This window comes from Aquarana catesbeiana, linkage group LG04, assembly GCF_042186555.1.
Source record: "Aquarana catesbeiana isolate 2022-GZ linkage group LG04, ASM4218655v1, whole genome shotgun sequence".
In the NCBI taxonomy this organism is placed as follows: Eukaryota; Metazoa; Chordata; class Amphibia; order Anura; family Ranidae; genus Aquarana; species Aquarana catesbeiana.
The window spans coordinates 657,985,509-657,998,392 of NC_133327.1; the positions used below are offsets into that span (position 1 = coordinate 657,985,509).

General features: G+C 40.4%; 1 protein-coding gene across 1 annotated transcript; it reads left to right on the plus strand.

The window, feature by feature from the left end:
- The first annotated feature begins 1,833 nt into the window (after positions 1-1,833).
- LOC141140946 (homeobox protein prophet of Pit-1-like) lies at positions 1,834-9,873 on the plus strand. Its single transcript, XM_073628504.1, has 3 exons — positions 1,834-2,048; positions 7,854-8,086; positions 9,478-9,873. Exons 1-3 carry the CDS (start codon positions 1,961-1,963, stop codon positions 9,871-9,873), a joined length of 717 nt encoding a protein of 238 aa, XP_073484605.1. The 5' UTR covers positions 1,834-1,960.
- Positions 9,874-12,884: the final 3,011 nt, after the last annotated feature.

The following is a 12,884-nucleotide window of genomic DNA, read 5'->3' on the forward strand; positions in this document are numbered from 1 at the left end:
ATGTTTGGAAGATGAGCAGAGAACAATGGAGCCTGGATTTATAGCAGGTTCCATTCACCTGACTACCAACCCTTCTACACACAAATACCGAATAGAGGAGATTATTATTGTAGCAAAACTAGGAACTCCGTTCACATATAGGAGCGCTTGGATTCTAATTAGATGAATAATGTGTTTTCATCAATTATGTCAGCGTTTAACGGCAGGATAAATTTACAAAGTAAAAGTGATCCTCGGATAGATAGATAGATAGATAGATAGATAGATAGATAGATAGATAGATAGATAGATAGATAGATAGATAGATAGATAGATAGATAGATAGATAGATAATGTCAATATCATATCTGCTAATTAATGTTAGGTCTCTTGCCAATTGCAAAATTCTCTGGTAGGGAGAGTGGAGTTCCTTAAATTGTAATAATGAAATAAAGATAACACAATTACAATTATTTAACACTTGTTGCATGCAGTCATCAAGTAAAATACATTCATCAATAATTAAATATTCTAATAGCCGGAAATTCTACTTTTCTACAATTCAGTAGGGTAACGTATTCACGCTTCCCTTCATTGAAATGGGTTTGGATTATTAATCATCATTTAGTAAATAAAAACTGAGCCAGCATATTTTGCATACAAGAAGAAATAATTGAATAGATAGATAGAATGGAGATAGATAGGTAGATAGATAGATAGATAGATAGATAGATAGATAGATAGATAGATAGATAGATAGATAGATAGAAAAAAATATATAAAAAAAATAGAAAGATAAATATATCAATATAATTAACTAATAAGGAAGGATAGATAGATAGATAGATAGATAGATAGATAGATAGATAGATAGATAGATAGATAGATAGATAGATAGATAGATAGATAGATAGATAGATAGATAGATAGATAGATAGAAAAAAATATATAAAAAAAATAGAAAGATAAATATATCAATATAATTAACTAATAAGGAAGGATAGATAGATAGATAGATAGATAGATAGATAGATAGATAGATAGATAGATAGATAGATAGATAGATAGATAGATAGATAGATAGATAGATAGATAGATAGATTTTGCTTACTGGAAAATTTACTTTTCTTAGAATTCTTTATATCATATTTATGTAATAAAGGTCAATGCTCTAATTTCATAATTTTGAAGATTGGTAAATTAAAAGAAATGAAAGAATGAATGAATAAGGATAGATAGATAGATAGATAGATAGATAGATAGATAGATAGATAGATAGATAGATAAAATTAATGAATAAAGATAGATAGATAGATAGATAGATAGATAGATAGATAGATAGATAGATAGATAGATAGATAGATAGATAGATAGATTATAGACAGATATATAAATAAATAGATAAAATAGATAGATATAATGGATGATCAAGATAGATAGAATAAAAATAGAAAGATAGATAATAGATTAATAGAATGAATGAATAAATATAGATACAATCTAGCCATATTGGGGGTTGTAATGAAATTCTACAACACACCTTCTGCTTTCTTAATGGCATTACTATTCTCACACTAGACACCAAATCAATATACAAATGACACAATAAATGTACAGAATTATCCATCCAGCATGGCTGTCTGTGTACTGGGTGACTTTTTTTGTGAAGTTGTTGGTATAGGCTCCGTCCATTGCCCCCGATGCCACCCACAGAGTGGGGATTGTCCATCCTGTATGTAGATTGCAGTGGGCAGAGTCAATGTCTTTGTCAGGTCAGAGGTGACTTGGGGCTTGTCCTCTCCCTCTCTGATTAGTTGTGGCTCCATTTAATTAGCAGGGACTACATGTGATTGGTGGTCCCAACCAGCCTGAGTTGGGATGACATCACCGCAATGTTAACTTAAAATTGTGGAAAAAAAAAGAATGAACTGATCCATTGCACCAACCAAACCTAAAGAGACCAGACATTACTGAGCACAGGATGGAGGAGGTGAGACTGAAATCCTCAAAAAAGAAGTGTACAGACTATGAAGTCTATTCCGAAATCACTGCTGTGACATCAACCGCTGGTGAGAATCATATGATCTATCTATCTATCTATCTATCTATCTATCTATCTATCTATCTATCTATTTATCTATCTATCTATGTTTTACTTCTATAAAATGATTAAATTAGAACATTGCCCTTATTAAATAAATATGATATAAAGAATTCTAAGAAATTACAATTTTACAGTAAGTAAAATATTTCAAACTATCTATTTTATTTATCTATCTTTATGTATTAAATCTATTTATCTTTATTCATTCATTTTATCTATCTATCTATCTATCTATCTATCTATCTATCTATCTATCTATCTATCTATCTATCTATCTATCTATCTATCTATCTATCGCAAATGTTATAATATTAATAAAATTACGGCATTATTATGATATGAGGAGTTGTAAAAATAATAAGAACCCTTCAGTTTCTAATAATGCAAATATATACAGAGAATACCCTGAGAATTCAGATCCTTATAGACATATTTCTATAGATAACTTCATGCAATGTGGACAGAAGACGGGTATTATGTAACCATGAAATGTGTTATCATGGTAGGGTATTCCAGTCCTTGTCTTCCTCCATTAGATATTGAGCATTGGCAGGACTTGTTGAAATGCTTAATAGATACGCTATATTACCAAAAGTATTGGGACGCCTGCCTTTACACGCACATGAACTTTAATGGCATCCCAGTCTTATGCCCTGCACACACGGTCAGACATTGATCGGACATTCCGACAACAAAATCCATCAGATTTTTTCCGACGGATTTTGGGCCAAACTTGTCTTGCATACACACGGTCGCACAAAGTTGTCGGAAAATCCGATCGTTCTGAACACGGTGACGTAAAACACGTACGTCGGAACTATAAACGGGGCAGTAGCCAATAGCTTTCATCTCTTTATTTATTCTGAGCATGCGTGGCACTTTGTGCGTCGGATTTGTGTACACACGATCGGAATTTAAACGATCGGATTTTGTTGTCGGAAAATTTTATATCCTGCTCTCAAACTTTGTGTGTCGGATATTCCGATGGAATAAGTCCGATGGAGCCCACACACGATCGGAATTTCACAATCCGATCGCACTTTTTCCATCGGAAAATCCGACCGTGTGTACAGGGCATTAGTCCGTTGGGTTCAATATTGAGTTGGTCCACCCTTTGCAGCTATAACAGCTTCAACTCTTCTGGGAAGGCTGTCCACAAGGTTTAGGAGTGTGTCTATGGGAATGTTTGACCATTCTTCCAGAAGCGCATTTGCGAGGTCAGGCACGGATGTTGGACGAGAAGGCCTGGCTCGCAGTCTCCACTGTAATTCATCCCAAAGGTTTTCTATCGGGTTGAGGTCAGGACTCTGTGCAGGCCAGTCAAGTTCCTCCACCCCAAACTCGCTCATCCATGTGTTCATGGACCTTACTTTGTGCACTGGTGCGCAGTCATGTTGGAACAGGAAGAGGCCATCCCCAAACTGTTCCCACAAAGTTGGGAGCATGAAATTGTCCAAAATGTCTTGGTATGCTGACGCCTTAAGAGTTCCCTTCACTGGAACTAAGGGGCCAAGTCTAACCTCTGAAAAACAACCCCACACCATAATCCCCCCTGCACCAAATGATTTGGACCAGTGCACAAAGCAAGGTCCATAAAGACAAGGATGAGCGAGTTTGGGGTGGAGGAACTTGACTGGCCTGCACAGAGACCTGACCTCAACCTGATAGAATACCTTTGGGATGAATTCGTGTGGAGACTGCGAGCCAGGCCTTCTCATCCACATCAGTACCTGACCTCACAAATGCATTTCTGGAAGAATGGTCAATCATTTCCATAGACACACTCCTAAACCTTGTGGACAGCCTTCCCAGAAGAGTTGAAGCTGTTATAGCTGCAAAGGATGGGCCAACTCAATACTGAACCCTGTGGACTAAGACTGGGATGCCATTAAAGTTCATGTGCGTGTAAAGGCAGGCGTCCCAATACTTTTGGTAATATAGTGTATTTATTTAAAAAGAAGCCATCTACTCTCCACACATTCACCACCATGCACCCTGCACACTCTGCATTTTGCCATAGGACCAGAATTAAAGTAGCACTCCATTTTAGACAAACACTTTCTGTCGTTTATAATTGTGCTCTGTTAGGATCTCTAGATATAACCTCATTTGTACAGTTTCTGAAGCTAGCAGGGCTGCTGATGCAAATTTGTTGATCTCCTATTCCAGATTATTTACTAGATCAGCATTTTCTAACCAGGGTTCCTTCAGGGGTTGCAAGGGCAATGAGCAATTTCTGCCTGATAGGTAACCATTAACATCGATGATTGTTTCTTTCATTTTCTTTTCAATGATCATTTAATTCCTCCCACTGACTCTAAATGTAAGGAACTTTCTTTCCACTGGCCATCATACTAATATACCATAAAGTATATATATATATATATATATATATATATATATATATATATAGTATATATACACTGATCAGCCATAACAATATGACCACTGACAAGTAAAGAGCAGCTCCAAAACTTCAGCTCTTGGGGGATGTTCCTGGTCTGCAGTGGTCAGGACTGACCAAAAGTGGTCTAAGAAAGGAAAACCGACAATCCAGTGACAGGATCATGGGCAGCCAAGGCTCATTGATGCACGTGGGGAGTGAAGGCTGGACTATGTACTCTGATCCAATAGAAGAGCTACTATAGCTTCAATTGCTGAAAAAGTTGGCGCTGGTTCCAAAAAAGATGTCAGAACACACAGAGCATCGCAGTTTGTTGTGTATGGGGCTACGTAGCCGCAGGCTAGTCAGGGTGCCCATGCTGACCCCTGTCCACAGCCAAAAGTGCCTACAATGAGCATCAGAACTGGACCACTTTCATCTCTGTTATTCCTTCCTAACTACTTCTTTTCCTTTCTTTTTTCTTCTGGAAATTGACTGTGGTCTTCCCGCTCCCTCCCCCTCCGGAGGACCGGGACTATTTGTATTTCCCATCTACACTACAGTAATGTTGACTGGTTGTGTTAGTGTTTTGTTCTTTTCTAAATTGTAATTATACAACACTGGATGTTGCAGGCCGGAAGAAAATAATTGACTTATCTGTTAAGATCACATTGTATAATTATTTTAAGGTATGGCAAACAATTTACACCAAAATGTCAGAAATGCCATTCAAATTTTCAATAAAAATCATTGAAAAAGAACTGGACCACGGAGCAATGGAAGAAGGTGGCGTGGTCTGATGAATGCTCTGAGGAACACAGCAAGATTCAGGTGCTGACTTTGTCTCCAAATTCTCCAGATCTCAATCCAATCGAGCATCTGTGGAATGTGCTGGAAAAGGAAGTCTGATCCACGGAGGCCCCACCTCGCAACTTACAGGACCTAAAGAATATTCTACTAAAGGAGGTGTAGTGGCATCCATACCTTAACGGATTATGAGGAATGGTCATACTGTTATGGTTGATTGGTGTATATACACATATAGAACCGTTTCACCATTGGATTATCATTCACACCTATTTCCTTGTGAACTAACTTCTGCTTTTTGTTAAGAATGCCTAAACTGTAATCTGCCAGAAACAACAACTGAACTGTGTGGTTGGTATAGTAGGACATTTATTTCAAGCTGCTTGCAATGACTTAGCATGAGCCTGCTTTTTCATTCAAGATTTTATTACATTTTTTTCAAGTTTTATGTGATTTTCGTCCCATGGGCATTTACAGAGGACTTTTTTCATTTTTCAAGTATTAACCTTATGAAGTTGGTAAGGTTGAATAAAGACACTAGTCAGTCCAATTCAACCTGTATATGTATGTGTGCGTTTATGTCATTACCAATTTCCATTGCGCTTGCTGAGGGACACAAAAAGTTTTTTTTAAATTTACCTACAGTCCCCACTGATACCATTAACACTGAAGAGCGTTCCATATGCTTACTGCTCTAGAAGTAAGGCATCCCATACACAGTTATGCCCTGTACACACGGTCGGACATTGATCGGACATTCCGACAACAAAATCCTAGGATTTTTTCCGACGGATGTTGGCTCAAACTTGTCTTGCATACACACGGTCACACAAAGTTGTCGGAAAATCTGATCGTTCTGAACGCGGTGACGTAAAACACATACGTCGGGACTATAAATGGGGCAGTAACCAATAGCTTTCATTTCTTAATTTATTCTGAGCATGCGTGGCACTTTGTGCGTCGGATTTGTGTACACACGATCGGAATTTCCGACAACGGATTTTGTTGTCGGAAAATTTTATAGCCTGCTCTCAAACTTTGTGTGTCGGAAATTCCTATGGAAAATGTGTGATGGAGCCCACACACGGTCGGAATTTCCGACAACAAGGTCCTATCACACATTTTCCATCGGAAAATCCTATCGTGTGTACGGGGCATAACACAGTAACCACCTCTCGTCCAACTCGATTTTGTAGACGTGTGTCTTCTTTAGAGACATTAGATTAAATTGTTTTGTTTTTTCCAATGCTAGAGCCAACATTCAAGGATTTGTACAGTATATTGCAATCATATCCACTCTTCTCCAGGGAGAATAAGTTTAATGTTTGTAGTCATCCCTCATAACTGAGGTCCTTTAGCCCCTTATTGGTTTTGTTGCCCTTTTTGAACCCTCTCCGGTTCCCGCACATCCTTCCTACGGACTGGTGACCAGAACCGGACAGCATTCTCAAGATGTGGCCTTATCAGAGTTTTGTAAAGTGGTAGAATTATAGTTTTATCTCTGGAGTATATCCCCTTTTTAAAGCATGCCAATATTCTGCAGGTATTAAGTCTGTGATCTACTAGGACCCCAGATCCTTTTCCAGCCTCGATTCCCCCAGAGGTTCTCCCCCAAGCATGTAACTTACTTCCGTATTTTTAGCTCCCATATTTATTACTTTATGGGCAAGATAAACATAATTTGTCCCAATTCTATTTAAGCCATAGCAATGTTCAGGAGGTGGAAGAGGTTGGGTCCAGCAATATCATGGGATGAAGCTGATATTTGCATAATAGCATGCCCCACAATTTGGGACCTTTGGGTCACTATAAAGATAACTTGACGAATGTGCAGATACCTCCTGCAAAAAAGGACGTCAATTTTGTTGGGGTACAGAGTCGCACGACCGTGCAATTGTCAGTTAAAGCGATGCAGTGCCGTACCGCAAAAAATGGCCTGGTCATTGAGCAGCCAAATCTTCCAGGGCTGAAGCGGTTAATGATGTCAGTCTCTCTTTGAAAGTATCTGGGAACCAATGTAATAAGGTCTCTGGGCACCTCTTCCCTGGCCTCATCTCATTTAACCTAGATCTCCCTTTTTTTTCAGAGTCCTCTCTTTTCCCCTGACTTTTTCTTTTCTTTATTTTCTTTCATCTGCAGTGCTGTTTTTTTTAAAAAAAACATTCCATTTATGTGATGTTAGATCACAAGTGCTGATAATTATATTTTGGCGTAACTCTTGCTATGTATTAGGCCTGTCTACATGTAATGATATTGCTAAGATGATACCTTCCTTGATACGTTACTATGTTATATGTTACTATGAGTTACAGTTCTACTACTTTATATGCTTCCATGTTTTATTTTAGTGGTATGTCTTACATAAGGTGGTTACTGCATTAATATACGTCTTGAAGGTTCATCCTCCTGAATTACATATTTGTCATTTGTATTGTCATACTTGGCACTGCGAGGCCCATATGTTGTTAAAATTCTGCTTTACCATTAATAAAAAAACTTCTGAAAGTTAAAAAGTCTACCTATAGGTCTGCAAAGTCTTAAAGATGAATTGTCCCAATTGTATCTTCTCTTTATTTCCAGATATTCATAACTCATTTCCCAACGGCCCTGGTGTGAACAACACCATCTTATTGTCATCGACCAAACACGCTCCACCTCATTATCCCACCCCAACCAGACGACGACATCGCACCACATTCAGCCAGGAACAGTTGGAGCACCTGGAGACGGCGTTCAGCAAGAATCACTATCCGGATATCTACTGCCGGGAGGAACTGGCCAAGATCACCAAGCTCAATGAAGCCCGGATACAGGTGAGATTGTTAACATTGTGGTTAATGGCACTTTATTGTGGTTACATTAATGTTCCTGCTAATTTCAAATGCAGTCTTCCAGTCCACAATTTAAAGAGGAGCTCCTGGCAACCCCCAGAAAATTAAAAGTCAGCAGCTACAAATACTGTAGCTGCTGATCTTTAATATAAGAACACTTAGCTGTCCAGAAATCCAGCAATGTCCTCACCCAAACAGATTCTTCAATCGGCTTCAGGTGCAGGCACCGGCATTTCTAGTACGGGAAACACTTCCTACTGCACATGCGCGAGGTTTGCTGCGCTTTGTGAATGGTCCTGTAGTCTTCTGGGACCTGTGATGTCCCAGAAAACTGCAGGGGAAAGGGGGGGGGGCGACACATCGGACTCAGATCGCCATGGTAATCTGAGTTGTCAAAACCAGGTACCCTCGCCCCCCCCCCTCCCTCCCCAAAGAGCCAAACGTGGCAGTGGAGGGGGAAAAAGGATGCAAACAAGCAGAGCTCCCCCTTTTGGGTGGAGCTCGGCTTTAAGCAGCCTAGGAAACAGAGCTGTTACTTGTACACAAATTTTATGGTGGAGACACTTTATACAGTGATCAGTGCTAAAAATATGCACTGTCACTGTATTAATGGCACTGGCTGGGAAGGGTTAAACATCTGGAGTGATGAAAGGGTTAAATGTGTGCCTAGCCAGTGTTTTTGTGTACTGTGTGTGGTGGTTTACTAAGGGATGTGATGGATTTTATTCCCTTTGCAGGGAGAGAAAATCCACAACAGCCCTGCTGTCAGAACGAAACTTTGCCTTGTTTACATGTTCAGAGCTCTGTCCTGTGTGTCTTCCCAATGAACAGTGGGTACTGGAAGACATCCATTCGCCAGGCACACGCTGATCGGCTTCTGCTGCGACTAATCACAGCAGAAGCAGCGTGCCTCCTAGGCAGATGTGCAGAATCACGTATATATACATGATTCTGCACAGAACGGTCGCCCTGTAGCAATAAACCTGCTACAGGGCAGTCGTTAAGTGGTTATAGTAACCTCTCTAGTGGCCATGTTTCCTACCTCCACTTCATTCTAGAGATGCAGTCCCTGCCAGTCTCTTGTGACACTCCCAGGAGTGTCGGATGCTTGTTTTTCCTGCTGGGTTCCATCCTCCAACCCCGATGTCACTACAAGATTCAGCAGTGATGTGACAGTTGGAGAAAGGAAACACGGCAGGTACAGAGGAGGGGAGGACACAGGCAAGTGTTGGGTTCTGATAAGACTGAAATGGTGGAGAGGTAGGTGAGGTAGGTGACACGGGCCCCTGGCCCTGAGTTGTGGATAAACACAGGGAACAGACAGAAATTATCAATATATTGCACAAATATTGAAACATTTCTCCAAATTACAGGTTTGGTTTCAGAATCGGAGGGCAAAACATCGTAAACATGAAAGAACGAATCAGAAGTCAATCACAGCGAGTGGTATGATTGCCTGCGGAAGCCTGATGCCTGGCATGTGCTCTGTGCCACCTGGGTCTCGCCAGTACCAGTATCCTCACACCCTCAACCACATACCTCACTTCACTTCTATGGCACCCCCAGGGTACCAGCCGGCATCATCCGTCAGTCAGTTCATGTGTTCCAGCACACACCCCCATCTGCCCACTGGCACTCCACCCACTCGCCAACATGATGACTGGTACAATTCACTGCGGTCTATCAATTCCCCGGGCACAGGATTGTCGTCATCAATGATAACCTTAACACCAATGACTGCTATAGACCCAACGACACCCTGGAGTTAAAATGTCTTTTGTTTTATTCATTTGGGAATATGTGTACATGATGTAAAATAAAGTAATGTAAAAATAGAGCTCCTGCAGTTTGGTTTGTAATATATCTAATTATATCAGTTTTATCATTTTTATTATGTTTTTTTACAACTTTTTTATTACAATTTGTTTAGGAGCCCCGTTAGGTTTGGTGATCAGGGGGTCTAAAAAGGGGGAATCTGCACCACACAGGGTGATTAGGGTGTGCCCAGGGCACATGCCTATGGTGAGCCACAGGGTTGGTGAAGTTCTCCTTGTCCTTGCCACTTGTTCGGCCTGGCTATTGGCCACTAGACTTGAGCATTGCATCATGGGTGACAGGCACATCCTCACCCATGCCAATAACACTCCGTATTTCTCAGACTCTTCAAGGAACATGGCAAACATGGGCATAAGTCGGTCAGAGGATGAGCTTTCAGTGCAAAGTTAGAGAATCTTTTTTAAGGAAGAAATACAAAAATCACTGATGGGGAGGTTGCTATAGGTACCCACAGACATAAGACAAGTATGGCCCAGCAAGGATGAAGATGTATAGAGCACAGCATACCACACCAACACCCAAAACCTCATCCCAGCATGGTGGGAAAAAAAAAAATGATTTGAAGCTACTTTGCTGTCACCGTGTCTGGGCAGCTTGCTATCATAGAGGAAATAATGAATTTAAATGAATTTTGGGAAATTTTATGGGAAACTGTCAAGATGGGAGGAAGTAAATCAACAATGGAAGAAAAAAAAAAACATTCTGAAATGGTCAGAGTTCAGACCTCAACCCAAAAGACATGCTGCGGTATGATCTGAAGGGCATTCCTTACACACAAAATCTTAGAAATATAGAGGAACTAGTGTTTTGTAGGAAAGAATGGTGTAAAATGTCCTCAAACCATAGTGCACCTCTTAGCAACTACAGGAATATTTAAAAGAAGTTATTACTGCTAAAGCAGGTTTTACATACTTAAAGTACTTCAGGTACTTCTCAACCCTGGGCTGTTTGAACAATGGTTGATTTACTAAAGGCAAATAAGACGGTACAGTTTGCAAAGTGCAGTTGCTCCACCCATATAAAAATGATGAGTCAAGTTCCTTCACCCCAAACTCGCTCATCCATATCTCTATGGACCTTGCTTTGTGCACTGGTCCAAATCATTTGGTGGAAGGGGGATTATGATGTGGGGTTGTTTTTCAAGGGTTGGGCTTGGCTCCTTAGTTCCAGTGAAGGGAACTCTTAGGGCGTCAGCATACCAAGACATTTTGGACAATTTCATGCTCCCAACTTTGTGAGAACAGTTTGGGGATGGCCCCTTCCATAAAGACATGGACCATAAAGACATGGATGAGCGAGTTTGGGGTGGAGGAACTTGACTGGCCTGCACAGAGTCCTGACCTCCACCTGATAGAAGACCTTTGGGATGAATTAGAGCGGAGACTGCGAGCCAGGCCTTCTCATCCAACATCAGCGTCTGACCTCTCAAATGCACTTCTGGAAGAATGGTCAAACATTCCCCTAGACACACTCCTAAACCTTGAAGAGTCAAAGCTGTTATAGCTGCAAAGGGTGGGCCAACTCAATATTGAACCCTACGGACTAAGACTGGATTGACACCAATGCATTTTTAGTGCTTTTTGCACTACAGTCCATTTAGGATGGTTTTCTATGGAACACGTTCTGTAGTGCAAATCTGCAAAATGCACTAAAAATGCATAGGTGTGAATCCAGCCTAAGACTGGGATGCCATTAAAGTTCATGTCTGTGTAAAGGTAGGCATCCCAATACTTTTGGTAATAGTGTAGTTCTTAGTGACATTGGCTGTATATTTGGGGTGGTTGTCCTGCTGTAGAATAATTTTGGAGCCAATCACACGCCTCCCTGATGGTATGGCATGGTGGATAAGTCTCTGTCTGTATTTTTTAGCATTGAGGACACCATTGATACTTTTGGTAGTGTAGTGTATCTATACCCAGGAGTAACAGGTGTTTGCTTACAGCCACCAGTGCAAATCCATGACAGGCTGCGGTTGTATGCGTATCACCACACATCCAAGCATTTACTTGTGTACAGAGAAGGAGGAGCAGCCCTGGACAAAAACTGATGATGTCCAGAGCCCTCACATACATATAATTGCTCGGATGTACAGCGACACATATACAGCCGCAGCTGGTTACTGATCTGTACTGGTGGCTGTACGCAATACTTGTTACTCCCGGGTGCAGAGATATCCTTGCTTTTTTTCTGGTGTATAGTTCTGCGCACCCATGCAAAGGATCCTTCTTATTCAGCATTGGATAGTAAGGAAGGATTAAAACCCCTGTCAATTTATTTTTTGCTGTCTGTGTACCCTTGGGGGAGATTTCTCTTCATTTCCTGCCCTGAAAACACCACAGGAAGTGAGAGGCATGCTCCAGTTGGCATGAGAACAAGTGTTCCCATTATAAGATTTAACCTCACCTCTTATTCTGGTGACAATGGGAAAATGATGGATTTCCCATCACTTTCTGGTGGTCACCAGTACAAATAGAGAAGCTGAATATCAGCAGCGGGGGACACAGACAACAGAAGCTCAACCCGAGTTCTAAATCACTCAATACATAACTAAAAGAAACAAAAAAGCTAAACTCCAGGCGGACATAAAAGACAAAAATGAATGTGACTGTGTTCATTAAAGTATAACTAAAAAAGGTAAAATGTAGTTTTTATTTTGGACAGAGTGGAGAGGGATTAGAACCCAAGTCAGGTTTTTATTGCAGTCTGTGGCCCTGTTATCATGGAGAAAATAAACAAAAATTTTAAATTTTGGGTTGCCTTACTCTATTCAAAATGGGAAAAAAAAAAAAAAGTTTTGCATTTTAGTTCTACTTTAGTAGAAAAGTATTTTTTAATTGGAAGCCGTGTAAGTGTCTGAATTTAGCTTTGTATCAGCCTCTTGCAGTGTCGGTACAGCAGAGCTGAGAAAAGAAGAGGAAGCAGCACAAGAAGCCAGTCAATTGTG